The sequence below is a fragment of the Leopardus geoffroyi genome, chromosome A3 (genome assembly GCF_018350155.1).
Source record: "Leopardus geoffroyi isolate Oge1 chromosome A3, O.geoffroyi_Oge1_pat1.0, whole genome shotgun sequence".
NCBI lineage: Eukaryota > Metazoa > Chordata > Mammalia > Carnivora > Felidae > Leopardus > Leopardus geoffroyi.
The window spans coordinates 64756941-64781878 of NC_059336.1; the positions used below are offsets into that span (position 1 = coordinate 64756941).

General features: G+C 51.4%; 2 protein-coding genes across 6 annotated transcripts in view; one reads left to right on the forward strand and one right to left on the reverse strand.

Annotated features, from left to right (window-relative positions):
• SIX3 (SIX homeobox 3) overlaps nucleotides 1-24938 on the forward strand; it is a 101628-nt gene that overhangs the window by 47724 nt on the left and 28966 nt on the right. The window contains exon 4 of one of the 4 annotated variants that reach the window (XM_045445916.1): nucleotides 7013-7192. The exons of the other annotated variants lie outside the window; for them this stretch is intronic. Coding sequence (XP_045301872.1) covers nucleotides 7013-7021 — 9 coding nt within the window. The 3' untranslated portion in view covers nucleotides 7022-7192. Of the gene's footprint in view, nucleotides 1-7012; nucleotides 7193-24938 lie in introns of those variants that run through there. 4 annotated transcript variants of the gene reach the window in all.
• Nucleotides 20394-24467, reverse strand: SIX2 (SIX homeobox 2). 2 transcript variants are annotated; one of them, XM_045445917.1, is made up of 2 exons: nucleotides 23805-24467; nucleotides 20394-21656 (listed from the first exon to the last, which is right to left on the reverse strand). In XM_045445917.1, the coding sequence occupies exons 1-2, from the start codon at nucleotides 24368-24370 to the stop codon at nucleotides 21326-21328; spliced, it is 897 nt and encodes a 298-aa protein (XP_045301873.1). In that variant the 5' UTR covers nucleotides 24371-24467; the 3' UTR covers nucleotides 20394-21325. The 2 variants fall into 2 exon arrangements, with proteins under 2 accessions (XP_045301873.1, XP_045301874.1); XM_045445918.1 differs by having other exon boundaries at nucleotides 23811-24465.

Genomic DNA, 24938 nt, shown 5'->3' on the forward strand with positions numbered 1-24938 from the left:
GCAAACTAGCTCTGGGTATGATGCCTGACACATCCTAGACTCTTGATAGTGGGCAGCTGAATTGCACTGACCTTGACTACACCAGCTCATTGGTTAATGTCGTTGAAGAGCAATTAACAGTAAACCCTGTGCCTTCACCTTCAACTCCCCAGCCCACAAATGTAGGCTATTTGCCCCTGGGCTGCCAGCTGCTTGCCTCAGTTTACCTGTCACTGCTCTGCCCACTCGTGTGCCTTTGCGAGGTCTTCCTGGACTTGTTCTCATCTTCTCAAGTCCTTCACCCTCTAGGAGAGCAGCGTGTCATCTAGAGATTTCACCATGATCCTCCAGAGCATTTACACAAATAAGGTAAAATAGTTCATACACACGCACACACACACACACACACACACACACACGTATATTTATTTTTGAGAGAACACAAGTGGGGGAGGGGCAGACACAAGGAACAGAGGATCCAAAGCGGGCTCTGAGCTGACAGGCTGACAGCAACAAGCCCAATCTGGGGCTCGAACTCAGGAACCACAAGATCATGACCTGAGCGGAAGTTGGATGCTGAACCGCCTAAGTCGCCCAGGTGAGCCATGAGGTAAAATAGTTTGGGTACTGATCCCATAGGCTGGGAAGGGGATAAAGTCCATTGTCTCTGGCTTCCAATAGCTCATTATCCTGCATAGCTATTAAGAAACACCTACAGAGTTTTTCCTCTCTCTGTCTGCCTCTGGACTCTTCCTGAGAGTGCCAGCCTGACTAAAAGTGAACACATCTCTGGTAGCTTCCTGAGTCCGGGCAAATTTATCTAGGGATCTGAGTGGCTGAGGACTTGCTCTGCACTGTTTCCATTTTAGCATATGCGCTGCCGAAGGGAAGCAAGCACAGGGAACTTGCTTCTCTCGGGGGAGGGGCGGGGGCCTGGGCTATGCTGTAACTTACCTCTGCACGGTACCCTCTGGTGGGGACAGCATGCCCTGGGGAACGAGGAGGTACAACTTCTCAGCGACGCTGAGTTCATTGCCTTAGGCAGTACTTTAAATGGAGGTGTGCAAGTTTACTATACCTTTGTGAACTAGGAATGGTCAGACTTAATACTACACGTCAGAGAAATATCGAAAGAATAAATGCAAATTACGTACATAAAAGGGCCACAGGGTAGGTTCCAGGCAGGAAGATTATACTCTGAATTTAGAAAGGTAGTTAACATTCGTTAGATACAACTGCATGTGCCAGAAAACCCAAGGGCTTTAAATAAAATGGGGGCTTCTTTTTCTTTTACATTAGGGCAGTGAGGAAAAGAAAGTCTAGGGCTGGAATAGCTACTCCAAAGTCATAAAATTCAGACTTCTTTTGCCTGGCTTTTCCACCAACTTTAGTATGCTGCCTCACGGTCCAAGGTGGCCGTAGCAGCTCCACCATCACGTCTATATTCCTGTCAGCAGGAAGGAGGAAGGGAAAAGGAAGGAATCCTTTTCCTTTAAGAACACTTCCAGGGGCGCCTGGGTGGCGCAGTCGGTTAAGCGTCCGACTTCAGCCAGGTCACGATCTCGCGGTCCGTGGGTTCGAGCCCCGCGTCGGGCTCTGGGCTGATGGCTCAGAGCCTGGAGCCTGTTTCCGATTCTGTGTCTCCCTCTCTCTCTGCCCCTCCCCTGTTCATGCTCTGTCTCTCTCTGTCCCAAAAATAAATAAACGTTGGAAAAAAAAAAATTAAAAAAAAAAAAAAAAGAACACTTCCAGAAATTTGCATACAACACTTCCAATTGCATTCATTAGTCAAAGCTTAGTTACACGGTACACCTATCTGCAAGGGAGGCTGGAAAACACAAGTCTTTATTCTGGGCAGCTGTGTGCCCAGCCACGAATTTCAGTTTCTATTATTAAGAAAGATGTGGAGGGAGCACCTGGGTGACTCAGTCAGTTGAGCGTCTGACTCTTGATTTTGGCTCAGGTCGTGAACCCAAGGTCATGGAATGGAGTCCCGCGTCGGGCTCCACACTGAGCGTGGATCCTGCTTGAGATTCTCTCTCTCTTTCTCTCTCTCTCTCTCTCCCCCTCTGCCCCCCTCCCCATCCCCACTTGTTGTTTCTCTCTCTCAAAAAAAATAAAAGGGGGGGGCACCTGGGTAGCCCAGTCTGTTAAGTGTCCGACTTCATGATCTCACAGTTTGTGGGTGGTGTTTACTCTTCTTTGTGGGGGTCTGTGCTGACAGCTCAGAGCCTGGAGCATGCTTGAGACTCTGAGTCTCCTTCTCTCTCTGCCTTCCCCCACTCATGCTCTGTCTCTCTCTTAAAAATAAATAATAAAAACATTAAAAAAAAAAAAAAAGACGTGGAGACAGAATAAAGAGGGCAGCCACTAGTCCTATGTGCTGAGATGGGATGGCAGAGTCCATTACCAGAAAGAAAATACTAGTAGCTTGTCAAGCATACAAAGTACTAACAAGTGTGAAAAATAATTCTTTCCTTATTTATTTTCCCCCTTGGATCATCTACTCAGCCTATATTGGGCTCACCTTAGGGAGGCATTAGGAGGTGTATTAGTCAGGGTTCTCCAGAGAAACAGAACCAAGGGAGGCCTTATAATGAAGAAATTTATTATGAGAAACTGACTCATGATAATGGAGGCTGAGAAGTTCCACAATCTGTTGTCTGTAAGTTGGAGGCCCAGGGAAGTCAGTGGTTATAGTTCCAGCCCAAGTCTGAAGGCCAGAGAACCAGGAGAATCAATGGTGTATGTTCTGGTTCACATCTAAAGGTCTACAGCCAGAGGACTGATAGTAAGCTCCAGAATAAGTCCAGAGACCTGAGAACCAGGCTAATGGCATAACTCCAGGCCAAAGGCAGAAGACCAGTGTCCCAGCTCATGCAATAGAGAGAGAGAGAGAATTCTCTGTTTATTCTCCATTTTGTTCCGTTCGGTCCCTGAACAGATTGGATGATGTCCACTCACATCGGAGAGGACAGCATGCTTTATTTGGTCTACTGACCCAAATGCCAATCACAGACACACCCAGAACTAATGTTTAATGAGGTATCGGCCCACCTTGTGGCCTGGTCGAGTTGATACCTAAAATCGATCATCATGAGTCCACCCCTTGTCAACCTGCATCTCTTTCAACTGAACTTACTCCACAAATGAAAACAATAACAAGGTCATAGCTCCAAACATGATAGACTTATCGAGAGTACCACTGAAAATGCAGCAACCCCTTCCCCAGAAGAGCGATAAAGCCCTTGAGTGGTGTTTACTCTTCTTGATTTCCCATAACTTAAATACAATGATGTAAAATGAACAATCCTTAAATACAATGAAATAAAGTCAATACATCTTATGTTACATAATTAGGGAATAAGAGAGGGAAAAACCCAAAGATATTTACTTAAAATATATACATATACACCCACAAATATATTCATAACAAAACGAGGAGGAAATACTCTTGATAATTATAGTCTTAATTTCTGTAACTGATCACATGGTTGTAGCTGGTATTTAATTACCTTCTTTCACCATCCATTCTGAATTCCCTTTGCCTTCAGCAAGCACCTCAGCTGGTTGTAGCTCTTTACCTGGGGCAGTGGTTCTTGAAGGGTCTGGACCATTAGTAGCCCTGCCTTGTTTGGGTTGCTGTAGCTTTCCACTGACTTTAATCACAGGTCATGGTAATGCTAAGAGATGCCCTAGGGGATTTCCTGTTTTCCAGACACACTCAAGCTTACCTCCACTGTGGAGTACAGTCCCATTTCCTCTCGGTAGTCAGGACCAATCACCCAGCCAGCACAGTAATGTCCTTCTTGCCTGTGGATTCAGAGGCATGAGAAGCCCACAGTGGGCAGGTGGCAGTCTCAACTTCCAGTTCAATGGAATCGTCACTGTGATTCCTAGTGGGAACATTTCTCCTTCTGGAACTGAGACCTCTAGGCCAGCAGAGCATATTGTCATGGGAACAGGAAGCAAAATGTTTGCTAGTGGGTCACTAGGGATAATAGGGAGTGGTGCCACTCCCATTCCTACCTCTTGCTCCCCGGGCCTTTGAATTCTGGCTATGGGAGAAACAGTGCCGTACATTGGACGCTAATTCGGAGCATATGCAGCTTTCCGGAGAACCTTGCCCCAGCCTTGCAAGGTGTTGCCACCTAACTGGTGCTTTCAATCTTCAAAGGACCATTCCATCTTTCTATCAAGTCAGCTGCTTCAGGATGGTGGGGAATCTGATAAGATCAGTGAGTTCTTTGAGCATGGGCATATTGCTACACTTCTTTTGCCATGGGGTGAGTTTCTTGGTCAGAAGCAATGCTATATGGAATACCATGATAGTAGATAAGGCATTCTACAAGTCTGTGGATGGTGGTTTTGGCAAAAGGATTTCATTGAAGGAAGACAAATCCATATCCAGAGAGAGTGTCTATTCCAGTAAGAACCCTGCCCCTTCCATGATGGAAGTGGTCCAGTGTAATCAACCATTCCCTGGGAATGGTGCCCTATCAGAGATTCAGTTTTGGTCTCTGCTGCTGGCAGATGGGCCACTTAGCAATGGCTGTAGCCAAGCTTGCCTTGGTGAGTTGAAGTCCATGTTGCTGAACCCATGCATAACCTTCCTCCTCCACCCCAGCCACTTTGTTCATGAGCCCATTGGAGGGAACAGAGATGGCTGTTCCATTGGGAACAGAGATGGCTGAGAAGAGAGGCTGACTGGTATCCACAGAATAGGTCATCCTATCCACTTGATTATTCAGGTCCTCCTTGGTTGAGGTCACTCCTCCAGGGGCCTTGACATGAGACACATGATGTTTTCACCCATTCAGAAAGGTCTGTCCACATACTTCTTTCCCAGACTTCCCTGTCACCAGTTTTCCAGTTGTGTTCCTTCCAAGTCATCCCGTCTAGCCAAACCATCGACCACAGCCTGTGAATTGATATTTAATCACACGTCTGGCCATTTTTCCTTCCAAGCAAAAGGAACAACCTGGTGAACCGCTCAAAGGTCTGCCCACAAGGAGGATTCCCCTTACCTCCGTCTTTCAGGGATGCTCAGAAAGGAGCTGTAGTGCCGCAGCTGTCTGCTTTCAGGTGGTGCCTGCACGTCATGCAGAACCATCTGTGAGCTAAGCTTGAGTTCTTTCTCTGTCGTCTGATTGGAGGGAACTCCCTGTGAAGCTGTAGGTGCGGGCTGGGAGAGAGCCGATAGTGTGGCAGGGGTAGCGACTGTGGGCATTTGGGCTACCTCTTCATGGAACTTACTTGCGCGTTCGGGTCCCGTGTCATAATACCACCTCCATTTGATGATGGAATGCTGCGGTGTATGCCCATCTTTATGGCGTGGTGGGTCAGGTAACACCCAGGTCATGACCAGGAGCTCAGATCACATGGGAACTTGATTTCACCCATGGTTAAGTGTTAAGTCTCAGCGAGGGCCCAGTAGCAGGCCAAAAGCTGTTTCTTAAAAGGAGAGTAGTTATCTGCAAAGGATGACAGGGCTTCGCTCCAGATGCCTAAGGGCCTGTGCTGCACTTGTCCTAAAGGAGCTCGCCAAAGTTTCCAAACGGTATCCTCGTCTGCCCTCGACACTTTGTGCACCATTAGATCTTTTGGATCACAAAGCCCGTGTCAGAGCAGCTTACACAGCAGCTTGGACCTATTGCAGAGCCCTCTTCTGTTCTGACCCCCACTCAAAACTAGCTCCTTTTCGAGACACTCAGTAAATGGGCCAGAGTCACAGACCCAAATGATGAATATGTTGCCTGAAATTCAAAGAGGCTCGATAGACGGTATGCCTCCCTCTGGTTGTGGAAGGGGCCAGATGCAATAATTTGTCCTTCACCTTAGAAGTTTTATTTCTTCTCTCTGATATTTTACTCATTTTCTTCCCCAGTGTAATGAGCACTTCCACCTTTTAGCCCATACTTTTCCTTCAAAGCCCTAACTCTTCCTCTTCCTAACCTCTAGCTTCAAATGTCAGTCATCACACCGGAATAGAAGATGAAGGAAGACAGTCCATTGCACAACCGTCTGAAAACTTTCTCTCAACTGTGAAAAAGGAGAGATAGATAATATGCTTTTTTCTAAATTTTTAAAAAATGTTTATTGATTTTTTTAGAGAGAGAGAGACAGTATGAGCAGGGGAGGGACAGAAGGAGAGGGACACACAGAATCTGAAGTAGGTTCCAGGCTCTGAGCTGTCAGCACAGACCCTGACGTGGGGCTCAAACTCACAGAGTGCGAGATCATGACATGAGCCAAAGTCAGAACCTTAACCGACTGAGCCACCCAGGCACTGGTTTTCATAGTGAGGAGCGCTGAGTGTTAACTGGTAGCACAAGGCAATGATGAAACCGAGGCCCAGAGTCTCTTTCCACCCTGGTAGGAGGGCCATGGTTTCGTAACCTGGTATTCACTGCAAAGCTGAGGGTCTTTAGGTAGTACTTAAGGATATTGTCAGAAAGCAAAACTCACTCTGTCAGGAAACGTCTTAATTTCTCCCCCTTGCTTTGACTTTCTTTTTAAGATTTTATTATTTTAGAGCAGTTTTAGGTTCATAGCAAAATTGGGAAGATTGTACAGAGATTTCCTATGCATTCTCTATCCCCAGAGTTGTACTTTTGTTACAAGGATGGACCTACATTGCCACATCATAATCACAAAAGTCCACGGTTTCCTTTAGGGTACACACTTGACATTGTACATTATATGGTCTTGGACAAGTTTATAAAGATAAGTATCCATTGTTATGCATCCCCCTACTTACTCATTCACCTACTGAAGAGCATCTTGGTTGCTTCCAGGTTTAGGAATAACTTATTCTGACAATTATGAACAAAGCTGTTATAAACATCTGTGTGCAGGTTTTTGTGTGGACCTAAGTTTTCAATTCCTCTGGGCACGGTTTTGAGGAAATGTTTTGCTGGATATAGAATCATCGTTGACAGTTTTTTCTTTCGGTCCTTTGAATATGTCATCATACCATCTTCTGGCTCATGGGCTCTGTTCATTTTTCTTCATTCCTCTTTCTCTTCCTTAGACTGGATAACTCCAATTAACCTACCTTCAAGTTGGCTGATGCTTTCTTCTGCCAGCTCAAAAGGAATGTTGAGTCCCGATGGTGATTTTTACACTTCAGTTTTTGTCATTTTCAACTTGAGAATTTCTATCTGGTTACTTTATATGGTTCCAATTTCTTTATTGATACTCTCTGTCTGGTGAGATGTTGTTCTCATGCTTTTCTTTAGTTCGTTTTTTTAAAAATAAATGTATTTATTTAATTTATTATTTTTTTAAGTCCAATGTGGTGCTTGAACTCACCACCCCAAGATCAAGAGTTGTGTGCTCTACTGACTGAGCCAGACAGGCGCCCCTCTTTAGTTCTTTACAGATGGCTTCCTTTACCACCTTGATCATATTTAAAATAGCTGATTTAGAGTCTTCTAGTAAAATCAATGTCTAGGATTTCAGGGGCAGGTTGTATTAATTGCCTATTTTTTTCTGTGTCCAGGCTACCATTTCTTGCTTCTTTGTGTACCTTGTAGTTTTTTCTTTTTATATTTTTTTATTGTGGTATGATATACATAAAATTTATAATTTTAATCATTTTGAAGTGAACCGTTCAGGGGCATTAAGTACATTGACAATGTTATGTAACCATCACCACTGTCCATTACCAGGTTTTCTCATCCTCCCAAACAGAAACTCTGTACCCTCATTATGATTAAATGATAACTCCTCATATCCCTTTTCTTCAGTCTAGTAGAAAGCGACCTCCATTCTACCTCCTGTCGCTTATAAATTTGCCTATTCTAGATACTTCACATAAGTGAAATCATACAGTATTTGTCCTTTCGTTTCACTTAATATAATGTCTTCAAGGTTCATCCATGCTGTGGCATGTATAAGAATTTCATACCTCTTTATAGGCTTTTTAAATGAATACTCCATTGTATGCATAAACCACATTTTGTTTATCTTTTCATCTGTTGATGGACACTTGGGTTGTTTCCACCTTTTGCCTATTGTGAGTAATGCTGCTGTGAACATTGGTGTGAAAGTATCTGTTTGAGCTCCTACTTTAAATTCCTTTGGGTATATATTTAGGAGTGGAATTGCTGTATCACATGGTAATTCTATGTTTAATTTTTTGAGGAACCGTCAAACTGTTTTCCACAGCTGCTGCATCATTATACTCAAATGCACTCATTTCCTCATTTTGCACTTTATTTATTTTTTATTAAAATTTCTTTAAATGTTTATTTATTTTTGAGAGAGAGGGACAGAGTGTGAGCTGGGGAGGGGCAGAGAGACACAGAATCCGAAGTAGGCTCCAGGCTCTGAGCTGTCAGCACAGAGCCAGATGCAGGGCCCAAACTCTCCAACCTTGTGAGATCATGACCTGAGCGGAAGTCAGCCCCTTAACCGACTGATCCACCCAGGTGCCCTGGACAGGGATTGTTCTAAAAACCTGGAATAGACAAAGAAAAATCTCCTAGTCTTGGGGCACCTGGCTGCCTCAGTCGGTACAGCATGCAACTCTTGGTCTTGGGGTCATGAGTTTGAGCCCCACGTTGGGTGTGGAGATTACTTAAAAAAAAAAAAAATCTCCCAGTCTTTATGGAGAGATTCAGTGTGCGTGTTGGCTTTGGCCTGAGGCTTCAACACTCAGTCAGGAATTTTACAACTGTGCCTTAGCCTTCACCTCCTGCTTGTGCAGTCTCAGGACAGCCAGAGGCAAAAGTGTAGGGCCTTTTGTGCACATAGCCCTCAGCATGGGCATGTCCTTCTAGAATCCCAGGAATATGTTGGAGCTCCTCAAAGCCGTTTTCCCCAAAATACCTTACTCCCCAGCCTTTCTTATAAGCTTTTGGAGTGATCTATTCTTTCCCCGACTGTTATCCATTGCCTCAGGCAGCAGAAATGGAAACATTTGCCCATAAATGTTTTTGAAAAAGGTTCCTTGGTTGGTGGCTGTAGCAGGAGGTGAGTTCCAGTTAGGCAGTCAAGATGAAGGCAAATGTTTGAGTAGATTTTCCAGGGAGCCGCCATACAGATGAACTAAGATCAGTTTGTAACTGGGGTCCGTTCTGCCCCTTCTCGGCACTGGGAATGCAGACTGTTCTTTTTAAGGCTCCTAATGAGCTGAGGAGTGAGGAATGGAAGGCTAAGGAAAATGCCACAAAGCTTGATGTTCTTACTAAGATTCAGCCGTATTCTCAAATGAGGTCTCCCTGGGTTGCTTCAAGCTTCTAGTTAGTCTCCAGAGTTCTAAAAAAATTGCTGCGGACAGTTTCTGCCAATTTTTAATGTTGTTGCTTTTATGGAGGGGGTGGGCTTTTGGAGCTCCTGGCTCTGTCATTTTCTCTGGAGACTTTTTTTTTTTTCCCTCCTAAAGCTCCCTTTGAAAATCCCAGCACAGCAGCTCATAAGACAGTAGCTTCAATTAATTGTCCTCTAACCCCGTGTTTAGTGGAATAGTGTGAACGCTGTCAAAGATCAATTGCCTCCTAAAGGAATAATGCTCTTACCCATGCCTTCCTTCCCAATGTCTTGCTTCCAAAGATTTTAAGCTGTTGTTCACACTGATTAGATTTCCTCTGTCACGTCTATAGAATGAGAGGCTATAAAGAGTCCTCTCTGCCTTTATTGTCAGGGGAACTGATGTTCAGGGAGTCTTGCTGACTTGTTCAAGATTGCACAGGAATGCAAGGATAGAGGTAAAACACCAGATCTCCTGTGTCCCCACCTAGTGTCCCCTCCATGGGATAAAACTAGCGGTATGTGTGCAGGTCGCTCTGTGTGGGTGAAGCCAGATCTCATTTTCTCCATTATGGTTAAGTGTTGGCGTCAGTTGATCTGTCCGTACCCTCCCTTTCTCTGCCCATTGCTCCATTCCCACACCTCATGAGGAAAGTGTTTCTTAGGGCTCGTGAATAGGCTGCTGCTCTCCCTGGCTTCCAGGGAGTAAACATTTTCCCCCAAAACATTGGTTCCAGAAAAGTCCACTCTTTTAGAGTTCTCTGCTGCCTGCTCTGATACGTCCCAGAGAAACATACAGGTTGGATTTGAAGAGGAGATCCTTTTACTTCACACCTGAGAACACAGATCCAGGCCTCTGTCTCCATTGGAGATGCCCTCTCTAGCACGCACTTCACATTTATCTGGTTTATTAATTAGGCTGTTGTGTTCCAGGAGCACCTAGAGTACAGGAGGAATGGTGCTAATCAGGGTTGGTGATGCTCTAGAACTGAGTTAGACTAACATGCTGTAACAAATAGATACCGTGTTGGCTCAAACACACACACACACACACACACACACACACACACACTTATTTATCTCTTATTTAATCCGAGGCATTTGCTCCAAATTAGGGCACGTGTGTGTGTGTGTGTGTGTGTGTGTGTGTGCAGTGCTCTACTCCACGTAGCTACTTAGGGACCAAGGCTAGTGGTAATTGCCATCTTCGGTACATGACTTCCAGGGTGACTCTAGGTATTGTCATTCTAGTGTGTGGAAGGAGGAATGGGGAAGAACATGTGGGAGATTTTACAAGCCAGCCAGCCCTACAAGTGGCCCATATCATATCTATTTACATCCCTTTGGGGAGAACATGGTCACAAGGCCAAACCTAACAAAAAAGGCTGAGAAAGGTCATGTAGTTGGTCAGTCATATGTCCAGCTGTAGTTCTGTTATTAGTGAAGATAGGTAAAAACACTATTTATATCCCTACATGTAACACTCAGCAGATAGGGGTACTCAGGAAATATTTACTGAATTGGGATAGATGAATGAATGAATGGATAAATAAATGAAGGAAGGAGTGAAGTAATTCTTTTACTACATGGTTAGAGATATGTTTTTGCAGCCCCCAGTATCCTATTAGTAGTGGAAGAGGTTAGAGATGTCCCAGTGTTTTTCCACACTCCCAGAAAGCATCTCGATATGATGAATGCATGGGGAAATAATTTTAAATGGCCCATTATAAGAGCACCTAGATGGCCTAGTCGGTTACATATCAGACCCTCAATTTTGGCTCCGGTCATGATCTCACAGTTTGTGAGATCAAGCCCCATGTTGAGATCTGCTCTGACAGGGTGGAGCCTACTTGGGAGTCTCTCTTTGCCTCTTTCCCATATGAGCTCTCTCTCTCTCTCTCTCTCTCTCTCAAAATAAATAAACATAAAAAATAAATGGCCCATTGTAAGTAAATTCAGTCAATAGAATTCAGAAACCACATTATATATTTGTGGGGAGAGGGGATGGAGATAACGGTTATTGGTGTGAGTTTTAACTTTAAAATGAATTAGTCACAGGGCGCCTGATGGCTCAGTCGGTTGAGCATCCGATTTTGGCTCAGGTCATGATCTCACAGCTCGTAGGTTCAGGCGCCACGTCCAGCTCTGTGCTCGCAGCTCAGAGCCTGGAGCCTGCTTTGGATCCTGTATCTCCCTCTCTCTCTCTCTGCCCCTTCCCTGCTCACACTCTGTCTGTCTCTCTCAAAAATAAACGTTAAAAAAATCAAAATGAATTAGTTACGAGTTTTTGATAACAAGTTTTTTTAGTTTTTTTTAACAACTTTTTTGCTTATACTTTGCTGTGTTTTTTGTTTTGTTTTGTTTTGTTTTGCTTTGCCTGTTACTGCTTTTATAGAAACACAGAACCTCAGTAAGGGACCTTGGAGATTACCATGTCCAATCCCCTGTGAGTTCAGATGCGGTGGCCCTTAATATCCATTCTCCCATTCTTCCTCAGCAATAGAATCGCCACATTTTTGTTGCACATGGTTGTTCCGAATAGCATCTACATTTCATATCTTTCCTGGCAGTGCAGTGTGATCGTGTAACTAGGTTATGGCCAAACTGATGCCGTATAGCACTTCTAGCAATCTTTCTTAAGAGACAGTGGGCATATGGCTTGTACCGTCTTCTTCATTCCTTCCTTTATACTGCTGCCATCTTGGGCATGAATTTGGGGTCACGCACGGTGAAGCAACAAAGTAGGAGGAGTTTGACTTGCACCAGTCCTAGATTGCCCACCTGGATGTTGATGTGTGAGAGAAATAATCTTCCATTATGCTTAAGCCACTTATATTTGCTTTTTTTAATCACGTCCAACCGAACCTTACCCTAATTAATTCACTGTGCAACAGATGAGGAAACCAAGTCCCAGAGAAGTGAACTGACCTGTGGTCTATAATGTGGGAATGGTATCTTCATGGCATCCACCTGTTTTCTTCACTACAGAAGAGCCGAGGGGCATCTGGGTGGCTCAGTCGGTCAAGTGTCCAACTTCGACTCAGGTCATGATCTCACAGTTCATGGGTTCGAGCCCCACATCCGGCTGTGTGCTGACAGCTCGGAGCCTAAAGCCTGCTTCAGATTGTGTGTTTCCATCTCTCTCTCTCTGCCCGTCCCCAGCTCGTGCTCTGTCTCTCTCTCTCTCTCTCTCCCAAAAAAAAAAAATAAAAATTAAAAAGACTTTAAAAAAAGAAAAAAAAAGAAAAGCTGAGATAAGCAAGACAAAAAAAAAACAAAAAACAACAACCCATAATAGTAAATACAACAACAATAATATGTACAGGTTCTTAGAATAAGAAAAATTTACAGAACACAGATTTCTCTGTTCTAAAATCACTGAGGATTGACTAACTCTTCATACAGACTCAGTAAATCTTTTTCCTTGGATTTCTTTCTGGTCACACAGGTAGCTCCATTCCCCGGTTTCTCGTGCAGTTGGGTTGGTCGTGTTGTTCCAGCCAATGCAATATGAGTGGAAGTGATGCTCGCACTCCGAACCTGACCCCAGCCCTCACCTCCCGTGCCTCTCCTCCGTGCTCCTAACCCCTCCAGCAACAGAATGCAAAGGACTGTGAGGTTCTAGGTGAGGGTGGAGCCAGCTGATGAGGAAGCTCGGGTCTGTGAATCACCTCACGGGAAGCCACCTGCTGTCCAGAAACACCCCATCGGACTGTTATGTGGGTGAGAAACAAGTTCATGTTTTGAAATGTATTAGTTATACACACACATAATACAGTCTCTTGTCCTGCTGTTTGTCTCAGATCTATCTGGGGGCACAGCTACCCGTGTTCAGTAGATTTTGGGCATCAAGCAGACTTTTGTTGACACAGCTATCAGGTATGGTGGGATTTTCGGTCTTTTCTGGTCTCAAGTCTGGTGCCCAACACATCCCAGCTGCTTCCGGGTGATGTGGCACTACCTGTGTGTGCCTCCTTGTGCCCTCCTGGTTCCTGCTCATTAGGGACAGAGGCACTGCCGGCTGCCCTGCGTAACCCCTGAGACTGTGCTCTGGCTCCAGCCATTCTGGACTTTCGTCCTTTCCCTGAAGTCTTGTCCTTTTTTGTTTTTTGTTTTTAGTTTATTTATTTATTTTGAGAGAAAGAGCGAGAGCACGTGAGTGGGGGAGGAACAGAGAGAGAGGAAGAGACAGATTCACAAGCAGGCTCCTTGCTGTCACCACAGAGCCCAACCCCAGGCTGGAGCCCACAAACCGTGAAATCATGATCTGACTTGAAAGCAAGAGTCCCACGCTTATCCGACTGAGCCACAGTCTTGTGTCTGTACGTCTTGTCTTTACGTATGTTTTGTCTCTAACCCCCCTCCTCATTTCTTCCTATGTAACATTATCTGCCAACTCATTTGCTGGGAGCCTTAACTGAAAGGTCCTGAGCCCAATGAGAAAGCAAAGCTCTAGTTCTCAGAGCTGCCCACTTTCTCAGTCTCCTCATGTATGTAAGCGTCTTTTCCGCAGAGGCCTGTTTCAGGTATTCCTTTTAGTGATTGCAGAGATAGGTTGTTCTGATTTTTTTTTTCAACGTTTTTTATTTTATTTTTGGGACAGAGAGAGACAGAGCATGAATGGGGGAGGGGCAGAGAGAGAGGGAGACACAGAATTGGAAGCAGGCTCCAGGCTCTCAGCCATCAGCCCAGAGCCCCACGCGGGGCTCGAACTCACGGACCGCGAGATCGTGACCTGGCTGAAGTCGGACGCTTAACCGACTGCGCCACCCAGGCGCCCCTAGGTTGTTCTGATTTTGAAGAACTCTTGCTTGAAGTCTGTAGCAGCATATAGATCTCCATGATCCAGGATGGCTGATATCTCTCTGCATCCTTCCCCCAACCCCCGGGGAATAATCTTTACTCTTTGGGCTGGTTGGGCACCTGCCATTTTCCCCAAACTAGACAGTCACCTCAACAATGGAGTGTAGAGGAAAGAGCCTCTACCAACCCTGGGGCGCCAGGAAAGCCACACAGAACACCTTCCTTAGTTTTGCGTCCCCATCTGTCTAATGGGAATAAGAATTACTTTTCCGCCTACCCTGTGTAATTGTGCATATTAAACGGTAGGCAGTTGGTGAAACCACTAACGCCCTGCAGAGTACCGCATACATGCTAGGAATCCTAGACTATTTCCCTTTTAGAAACCACTCAGGGTCACCTTTTCTAATCCCCTCAGCCCCCTACCCCACCCTACTGCGTTCTTCGGTCTGGAGGAAAAGGGAGAAGTGACTCCCACTTCCGGGTTGGCCTCCTTTGTTAGGCTACGCCCCAGGCTCCCCGCGCTGGCTCACTTCCCTGGGCTTGGACCGGTGAACTCCCCTCTTCAGGTGTCTCTGGGTGGCTTTCCAGGGCCTCACAACAATAGGGTATTTCATATGCCCTATCTTGAAACTGACAGAATCACCTAGCTCAGGTGGAATCAACATCTCTGCGGACGCAGAAGGGGATGGGGGCTTCCGTGGGCCTAATTTGGGGGCAGGGCGGGATGGGCGTGGTAAGTTCCGCTCTTTGGCTTCTCCATCCCAAAGCAGGGTCTGGGTTCTCCGTCCCTTCCGACCGCTTCCCATCCCTGCGGTAAATCCATGTTAATGAAATGACGCCTTAATACGCATCCCGGCCCCCCTCCAGGGAGAGCTCTGTCCGCCGCGCGGAACCAGTGGGGGATAGGGAAAGAGGAGGGCGTCCCACCCAAGACCCCTGTCTCAGCCCTCAGGGTCCCCCAGAGGGCTTCATCTTCCCAAGCGGAATGGCAGAGACGAGGCCAAAGTCTCGGGAGGACGAAGAGGGAAGTAGCAGCAGGCTGATTCTAGCGTCCAAGGTTCCATTTTTACTCTGGAGTAACCAGCACCACTCCCTCCGTGGTATGCAGTGCGCCCTGCCTACGTAGTAGAGGGCAAGCGAGGAAACTGAGTACACGCGAATTTTTGCGGAGATGAACTCTGTCACCCGAGTGAAGCGGCACGCTCCGCGGCGGGGTCCGGAACCGGTCCTTGTCGGAGATTTTCGCCGCGCCCTGGCACTGCCCGGATCCCCGCGGGAGTCGTTTGAGCCCGCCTCGGCCGCCCCGGCCCCGCGCTCGCCTGCAGCCTCTGCCCTGGGAAGACCGTGCGCTGCAGACTCGCGGAGAGCAGGCTCAGATGCCCAGCCCCGCCGCTGTAACGTGCGCGACTCTGGGCAAGTTCCCGAACACGGCCGTCTCAGTTTCATCCACCAGTCATAATAGCTTCTTTGTGTGGCCGTTGTGAGAATTAAACAGATACCTGGTGTGTAAAGTGCCTGACGCGTAGTAAGCGTTCAAGAGACGGCAATAATGACCTGCGACTCTGGAGACCACCGAGTCACCGTAGACCTGCGTCTCCACGGCCCAGGGCAAGTTACCTAGGTAGTTCTGCCGGCGATGATCTTTTGAGCTAGGGAGAGCGCCTGGCCGGAGAGCGACACAGGCCCTTGGGAAAGCCCCGAAGGAAGGGATGGAGGGCCGGCAGATCTGCAAGGATCGCCCCGCTGCTGCTCTTGCCTTCCTGTCTGATCTGTCACTCTCTCTATAGGACCTCAGGCGGCTCTGGTCTGACTCCCAGGCCATAGAAGCCCGGATGTGAGCCGGTCGAGCCTGGGTGCCCTGGACGGGCAGAGGTGGAGCCCCTGCACCAGGATGGCTACTGAGGAAGGCACAGTTGCGGATGGTTTTGTCGCCCGCGGCGTGTCCCAAAGGTCCAGGCTCCCAGGCCTCTGCCTTATGCCTGACCGGCGGCTGAAAGGGCCGGAGGAACAGGGCTGTCCAGCCTCGCAGTCCGCGGCTGCCCTGCCCTCAGGCCCCTGAGCAGAGCGAAGGCTACTTGCCCCGAAAGCCGGCCCCGCAGGGCCTGGCACCCAGCGCGCTGGTGGGACTGAGGAAGCCTGGGGGCAGAAGGAGCGGCGGGATTCCTCCCTGCAGGCCGCCAGAGCCCCTCGGGTGCACACTGCTCAGCTAGTGCGGAGGCTGTAGGCTCTCCGGGTGGGCTGGGCTGCTGGTAGTTGTGCACTCATCCTTGGCAAGAACCAGGGCTACTAGCACCCTAAAGAAGGGCTCCGCTCCGTGTCCGCCCTTGTGCCAGCCTGTTGGGTTTGTTGGTCCTCCAAGAAAGGGAGACTTTGGGGCAGTTAGGGATGCCTGTCGAGCCTGGCGAGGGTGGCTTTCTTCAGGCACATCCACAGCATGTTTCTTAGACTCTCTCCACAGCTGAGCGGCCAGGTGCAGGCATCTGCTGGGTGGGGGAGCAGCCCTGAGGCTGAGATTGTGGGGAAACTGCAAAACCCACCCCATTGTAGGACAATCTGACCCTCTGCCCTCCGATTCTACCCCGCAACCCGGAAGAAACCATTCCTGAGTTCCAGTCACACGGGCTCACGGAGTTTCGAAAAGAGACTCCTGCCAGGCGGAGCTCAAGACCTTGACCCTGACACCAGGATTGGAGATCTTTCTTGGGCCTAGGCTCCACTGCCCTGCCCCTGGCAGCAGCGACACTGAGATCCTCCTTCCTTCCCGGCCCACCCCGCCACGGTCAGCATTGGCTTCAGGAATCAGGACTAACCTGTGCCCGCCCTGTTGGGTTCTGGCATCGCGAGAGGAGAGGCTGGTCCTTCTCCAGCCCCGGGCACTTTCTCTTGCAAGCGGGGAACGCCAAGGCATAGCCTGAATTTGCTGGCTCCCAGGAGAGCTCTGGGCACGCACTGGTTCACCCGCCCACCTATGTACATGACAACAGCCACTCTCCCAGGACACACAGTCTGCACCCCATCTATGAGTTTTTTTTCACCCTATCGCGCCTACACACTCTCTCGGAACTTCTCACATTTCCCCCTTACATCCTCACACCCTTTCCAGATGCCCTAGGCAGCTTTGAGTGCAGAGGGTACCCAAGCTGGAACGTTGGGATGGGCAACACGAAAAAAAGAGGGGACTCCGTCAAGAGCCCAGGCCCTCCTCCATCCTTCTCCACTTGCCCCTCAACACAAAAACATCCACACATCTCCTGGAACCCCAATGGTACCCCGGCCAGAGGTGGGGACCTGTGGAGTGGTGGAGGCCAAACTCCTTGCGTCCTGACTCCCGTGGCCCCACTTGGCTGGTCCCTGCTTTCTCAGGCGCCAAAATGGTGTTTCCTACGAAAACTAGAGGACTATGGAAAACCCAGGACTAGAGAGCCCCGTGTTCCCTCCTCAGATCTCCCTGGCTCTGTTTAACGTTTTCTTGTGTCGCACACCATCAAGACATGCTTTGGGGGTGGGAACAACGGGGTGGGGGCAAGGCCCGAGTCCAAGTCAGGGTGTGGGCTGCTGAGCTCCGGGCGAGAGGAGGAGACTACCCTGGAGGCATAGCAAGCCCCCTGCTCCTCCCCCCTCCCCTCTGCGCTCGACCTTTGTGTCCCCAAGCTGGTGAGTCCGCCAGGGGCCCACAAGGGCTGGATTCTACCTTCATTCGTTTTCACCTTTGAGGCTTGAATGGGTATGGAAACTCACTGGGAACAAAGACAAGGCAAACACGGTCAGGGGAACAGAAAGGGAGGGAGATTCCCCCTCCCAGTGCGCTGTGTCCTTTAGGGTCGCTTGAGCAAAACTCTTGGCTTCCGGCTGCCTCGGGGGAAGGGGCGACAAGCCATTAGGAACCGTGTTTGGTGGACGCCTAACAGAGAAGCGGTTATATTCATCTGGCATTATCTGCGCAAAAGTTATATGTCCAGTGTGCACTCTGGTGGGGGCCGCAGCCTCTCACTGGGTCTAGTGGAGTGTGGAATGGACAACTGGCTTGTTAGAGGTTTTATGCAGTGGTGAGTAGCTGCTCCGGTTTATTTTCAGAACTTCTGCATAGTTTCCCGTTTAAGTAAATATTTTCGGGGTTAGCTTTCCAAGGGGGAGGGAAAGAGGGAAGTTATAACGGGGCTATGCTGGAATAAAGCTCCAGGACAGGCACGCTGCCTCCTACCGGCCAGGGAGAGCTCCCAGCAAACCCCAGGGATCCCACTTGGGGCTGGAGAGAAGGTGCGGCAGGTGGGATCCCTGACCCTCTGCCCCCTCTGGCCAAGATCATCGCTTTCGCTGGGAGACAGCCACTGAGACCTTCAAAGCAAGCTGTGCTGCAAGGCGGTTCCCCAGGCCCAGTGGACGAGGACTGGCTGCTGGCAGGGGCACCAGTTGTGAGTGTGGGTTTGCGTGCTACTGGGGAGAAACACCGTGTATATTTGCATTTATGTGTGTGAGTTCATGTAAGCGGGAGAGACTCTTTTGTGTATGTGTCTCACATGCCCGGGGCAGGAGAGTGTTCTGGTTTTGCCCAAGCACACGTGTTTGTGTGGATGGAGAGTGTGTGTGTTTGCTTCTCTGTGTGTGTGAACATATGTATGACAGGGTCAGTGTGTTTCCCAGTGTGGCAACTGTTTGAAAGGGTGTGTGTTTCTGGTGCCATCCACGGCGCCTGGCACATAACAGGCTTTCAATCCGAGTGACTCGAACAATGAGTGTGTATGTTGGTGTCCTTGTGAAAGTTTGTATAAAGCCTGTTTTCCTGGGAGTGTAAATCTGGAAAATAGGAGGCAGGTAGGGGTGATGTGGCCTCCAGGGGCTACGGTGTTTTCTCCCTTCCCAGAAGTAAGAGGGGGGTGGGTGGCTGGTGGGTCAGCTCTGCTGGCTCAAGGTGGCTTCTCAGGTCGCTTGAACGGCTCTGGTCCCCAAGGCCATAGCTGCCTCTACACTCCACCAGTCAGCGAAGGTCAGGCCGCTGGGGCCCTTATAGGCACAGATCAGGGCCAGAGGGGACCTGAGTTGTCCCCTAGAGCAGAGCCTCCAGGAGAGGCTGAAGGATCTGCCAGGGCTGGAGTTCCTCTTGGGGTTCGGGGCTGGGCCCTGAAAAGCAGTCTTAGCCTGCTGGCGATTCCTTTGACCTCCAGGCCCGCACAGGGCAAAGGCCAAGGTGTAGCCTCCGCACGCACCCAGTGAGCCTGCCCAGATGTCCGCGTCTGCGCGAGTCTCGGCTGGGAAGGAATCCTCCGTACTTAGAAAATCCGCGAGAAAGGGTCCTTGAGCGCTCATTTCATCAGAAAGGAAAGTCCCCAGAGAGGTCGCCACACTCTAAGATCTCATCGTCGGAAGAGCGCCTTATTCCCTGTTTCCCTTGGGGTCCGGGTGGCGGGGTCTGGTAGCGGAGAAGGAACGTGTTCGGTAATCACAGCCGCCCCGACTTGAGACGGAAAAGCCACAACTGCCTCCTGGAGGAGTCCCGCACGCTTCGGATCTGCCTGGATAGGCTTAGACGGGTCGCTTAATTTGGGGGGGAGAGGTGGGACTGGATCCCCAAGAAGGGAGAGGGTGCTGCAGGTTAATTTACCGCTACCGAGGCACGTACTAACTGTGCACGGCGCAGAGGCGCCCCCTCGGTCTCACCGGCCAAGCCCTGGCGCCCCCTTGCTCCGATGTAGAACATGCGCCCGCGGGCCGGCCTCCCCGAGTCTCCTCGGGCCTCCCTTCTCCCCTATCCTTTCATCGCCTTTTCCAAACGACAGATTTCTAAGCGTGGAGACCTTTGCTCCACGTCCACACGCACGACGTGGGCTTTGCGGCTGGCTCAGCGGCTGCCCTTGGGGCCAGGGAATCTGCCCAGGCCGTCCCACCAGGTTCTGGGGACTGTGACTACCACTAAGGAAGGAAACCTCCGTGGCCTGATTTGTTCCCCAGCGTTGGCGTCTCCAAACACACCAACAACGCGCTGTTCGGCAAACAGCTTCTCTTTTCTTACTCCCATCCCCAAAATGAAGAAAAAGGAGGGTGAGGGCCCTGCTCCGCTGGCGGAAGGAGAAGAGACCCCAAGAGGAGCAGGCCACCCCCTCCCCGCTTTTACAGGGAGCCTTCCGGACCAGAGGAGGGACAGTGAGCTTTGGGGGCGGGGGACGCGGGTTTGGAGTTTTCAGTCCCTTCACCTGAGGGCTGATACACATCGTGTATGTGGGAAGGCGGCTCCCGGTTCCTGGGGCTCATGGGACACCGCTGCCCAGAGTGGTCCCCCCAGGGTGTCGAGTCCCTGTAGGGAAATCAGACACTGCTGCACTCCTGGCTCGTGGGCCTCATGGTATAGATCCATATATATATTTATGATTTCTAATTTTATTATAAAATAAAAGCAGAAATATTTCCCGAAGAACATTCACATGAGGGCGTAACAGGGAGACGGCAAGTCCGAGGCTCGGGAGGCGCACTCTGCCGGGGGCACTGTGGCCACAGTCCGGGAGGAAGAGGGGAGAGGGTGGCGGGCCTCATGGGGAGGAGGAGGAGGGGAGAGAGAGAGAGAGAGAGAGAGAGGCAAGAGGCAAGCGGCAAGGGCGCGTGCAGAGGCCTCCGCGCCGTGGTCCTTTCTCTTTCACTTAAGTTATGCACAGCGGACACCTGCGACACGCCGAACCCGCGGAGGGCCTCCGGAGAAGGCCGGGTTCCTCTGCTCTTCCCCCTCCTACTTCCAGGCCAGGGCAGTGGGGGAGGAGGGCGCAAACAGACGTCCAGGCAGGAGGAGAGAGGCTGAGGGATACGGACCCAGGGGCCAGGAGTGCGAGAGGCTGGCGAGAGGAGAACCGGAAAACCGGAGAAAAAGAGAAACGGAAACTTAGCGAGAACTGACAAGCCAGAAATATAGAGAGAGGGGCAGGGAAAGGGGGAAAGGACCAGAGAGAGGGAAGGAAAAGGACCTGGAAATAAGAGCAAGGAAGGGAAGGGAAGGGAAGAGCAAGGAAGCGGTGAGAAGGTAGGGAGAGAGTGTGAGCATGGTGTATAATTTATTCCCTTCCCTGGTTCAAGGCCGGGTCCCAGGCCTCCAAACGACCTCCGAAGCAACTTGTTGAAAATAAATCCCGGACAAAGGCCAAACCAAAGAGCCATCCACCCTGCCTGGGCCGGCGGTTCTGCCCGCTCAGCGCGCGGGTCTTTCAGTACCCGGTGGGGCCCGCCGGCCGCAGGGCGCCCTCTGACACCGTCTCTCAGGTCCCCGGCGCCAAGCCGGCGAGGCGAGCACGTCGAGGCAGGCGGGGCTCTAGGACCCCAGGTCCACGAGGTTGGCCGACATGGGGTTGAGGATGGAGTCCTGCAGGCCATGGTGGTGCTGCAGCGGGTCCGCGCCGCCTCCACCCGGCACGGGCACCGGCACCGCGCTGGGGCCCGGAGGGTGGCCCAGGCTGTGCAGGGACGGCAGCCCGGGGGGCGGCGGCGGGCTGAGCAGCAGCGCGGGGCTGGACGACGAGTGGTCTGGCGTCCCCGACGGCGTTTTCTCGTCCTCCGAGCTGCCTAGCACCGACTTGCCGCTGCCGTTCAGCGTCGCAGCCAGCGGGTTGTGGCTGTTGGAGTTGGCGTTCTCGCTGTTCTCCCTGCAAGTGCAGGAGCAAAGCAGCCGGGTCAGGGGGGAAACCGAGGCCGCTCTGCGCCGTGTCACCGGGAGCCAGAGCCGCCAGGCGCTGCCCGCGGGTGTTTTCGGTTTCTATCATTTTCCCCGCCTGGCCTGGGGCTTTCGTTCTTTCGGCCAGTTCTCTTAATCTCTCGAAACCCGATTTCTCTCTAGTCCTTTCCTCTATCGTCTCTATCTCCCCACCTCTCCTGTTCTTAACCTCTTGAATATCTTCTCTGTTCTCTGTAGGTTCTGCCCACCACCCCCCATCACTGAGTTGCTAACAATTTTTTTCCCCCAGAGGAGAGGGGTCCCGGGAGCAGAGCTCAGGGGGGTTGGGGGAGAGGGGAACAAGGAGATGCCCGGATTTTCAGACTCTTGGCTCCTGGAGCCAAGGTTTGCTGGGTAGAAGGGGGGCCAGGAGAACGAGGGACCCGAGATCCTAGGCTGAGGGCCCCCATTTGAAGTTAGGAATCTCACAGGCCTTCACCTCCCATTGCTTTTCTCTGCTTGAGGGAAATCTGGCTGAAGGTCAGGTTCCTGGAGCTAAGGGTCCTTTCTTTCTAGCTCCACACTGGGAGGTCTTGTGAGGGCTGTCCTTGCTGGACCTAAGGACAAGGCCCTAAGGATGTAGGACTCCCTTTCCCTGGTGGCACAGTGCAAACTTCAGCTGGGAGACTGGAAGCTTGGGGCCTGGGGCGCAGCCCTTGGGAAAAGAATGGAGGGAATTGCTAATCCTGGCCTAGACTTGTCCACCATACAGAAACGGAAGGATTCTGCAACCCTTACCTGGGGCCTGGCCTCAGAACCCAGCTCTTCAGAAGTCTGGATGCATGCCAGGCTGGATAGAGGGGGACCCCAGCAGGGAGAACCCACCTTCTGCTCTGCCTTTGACTGACAGCCCCAACCAGATTTGGAGACTTGAAATCTTGGGTAGATTCTCTCTTCACTGGCTTCCCAAGACCTTTTCTTTCTGTTTTCCTGGAAAGGAACTTCCCACAGGGCTGGCAGCTGAGAACTTGCAACTGTGGATACGCCAACCTCATTGTCTGGGAGGCCACGGTCAGCCTGAAGCCCCCCTATCCACTTCCAGATATTTGGTTCCACTGTTTAGCATCCCTGCCCCCCCCCCACCACACCCAGTCACTTATTCTGAGCTACGCACACCCCGCACCACCGACCCCAGGTGTCTTAGGCGGCTACACGCAGGCTGGATTTTTGTGCCCACCATCGGTTTCTCTCCCGTTTCCCTCACCATATTTGGGGTTCAGAGGAGCCACGGACTGGCGGCCACAAGGGCCTAATGGTCAACTGTTAGGCTAGTTCAGGAAGTCCTGGTTTCCTTGAGGACAAGCAACTCTCAGCCCTTCTGTTGCTCTCAGTTCACCCCAGACCTACCGACCTACCACGCAAAGACGGTAGGGCCTGTGGGGAGAGGAGCGAAGAGGCTGGCAGGCCAGCGAAGGGCTGCTGGGTCCAACAAGGCAGGAAAAGGGGCACGCGTTTCTCTTCTGCTCTCCTACAGCGGACACTTCCGTCCTTCTCCTCTTGCTTCTTTATACGCGGCATAAAACAGTCTCCCTATCAACTTCCATATCCAGACAAGTAATATTCTTGCCCAGGCCCCTGCACATCCAGGTCACACCAGGAAAGTATCACTCCCAGTCCTGACCCCTAATCACACTTTGGCCTAGAGCTGAGTAAGACCAACAGGAAGTTCGGGGAAGTGCTGGTAAATTCGCACAGGCAGCCCGAAATCCGCAACTCTGAAAGTCCCGCGTCTAGACCCCTCTGTCCTTCCGAAGACCACCAGGCCCTGCCTGCTGTGCTCCCCCTTTCACGGGGTCCAGGTCCACCGTCTTGCCTTGCCCCCCAAGTTCGCTGCTTCTCCACTCTGTTCACAAGCGACCAGGGAGTTAGTTGACAACTTTCCCGATCGCTTTGCCCGCTTTGGACAAAGTTCTGACCTCCTGGTCTCCCGGAAGACCTGAGCGCTGGCAGGGTCAGACAAGGCTGCGGCTGGGCCGTGGCAGGGACCGGGCACCCGGTTTAGGCCTCTCCTGGGGGCGAGCACACGCCCTGCGACCCCCTCCCTCGAGCCCCGGGGAGCCGGCGCCGAAGTTCTACTTACTCGTACCTTTCTTTGGCCTCGGCTGCCCGGTCGCGCTGCCGCCGGTTCTTAAACCAGTTGCTGACCTGCGTGGTGGTGAGGCCCGTGGCCTCCGCCAGCTCGCGCTTCTCGCGCGGTGAGGGGTAGGGGTTATGCGCGTACCACTCGCGCAGCACGCTGCGACTCTTTTCCTTGAAGCAGTAGCTGGTCTCCTCGCCGTCCCAGATGGAGCGCGGCAGCGGAAACTTGCGGCGCACGCGGTATTTGCCCACAGCGCCCAGGGGCCGGCCGCGCAGCTTCTCCGCCTCGATGTAGTGCGCTTTGAGCCACAGCTGCTGCAGCTTGGCGTGGTTGTGCGGCGAGAACTGGTGGCTCTCCAGGATCTTGTAGAGCTCCCGGAAGTTGCCGCGGTGGAAGGCCACCACCGCCTTGGCTTTGAGCACGCTTTCATTCTTGTGGAGGTGCTCGCAGGCGGGCAGCGACCACAGGAAGCGGCCCAGCCGCTCGATGTTGCCGCCCTGCTGCAGCACCTCGCACACGCACGCCACTTGCTCCTGCGTGAAGCCGAAGGTGGGCAGCATGGACATGGTGCCGGCTGTGCCCCCGCCCGCCCGCGCGCGCCCTCACCGCGCTGCGCCGTCCCGCATGGGCGCCTCCCCGCCGGGCCGTCCGGGGCCGAGAGGCGGGCGGGGCGGGCCCCCTGGCCCCGCGCTGGCTCCCGGCGAACTCCGAGTCACTGCAGTACGTCCTCGCGCCCGCCGCGGCTCCCGCGCTCCTCTGAGCCCCGGCCGCCTGCGCGCCTCGCCCGCGCCCTCGTCCAAGCCCGGGGGCCGCCCGGGGCGCCGCTCCGCATGCTCCGCGCCCGCCCGCCGCTCCCTCGCTCGTTTCTCGCTCGCTCTCCCTCCCGTCTAGCTCGCTCGCTGCTTTTTTAATAATATTATTCTAAGCGGGCATGAGGCGCGGCGGCCCGCGCCCTGATTGGTCTGGTTATCTGACCCGGGGCCTGCCCGCGCCAGACAATAGTCGGAGTCAAATTATTCGCCATGGAGACGCTGTCAGTCACTGGTAACCCGAGCCCCGGCGGGTCGGGCGGCTCCCCCCGACCGGCTCCGCTGACAGATCGCCCGGCTCCGCGCAAAGCGGAGGGCGGCCCGA

Bases quoted from the DNA above. Each gene is read 5' to 3' on its own strand.
- SIX2 (XM_045445917.1), bottom strand. From the start codon at position 24,370: ATGTCCATGCTGCCCACCTTCGGCTTCACGCAGGAGCAAGTGGCGTGC. The intron at 21,657-23,804 runs GTAAGTAGAACT...CTGCACTTGCAG, and splicing joins GAGGCCAAAGAAAGGTACGA to GGAGAACAGCGAGAACGCCA.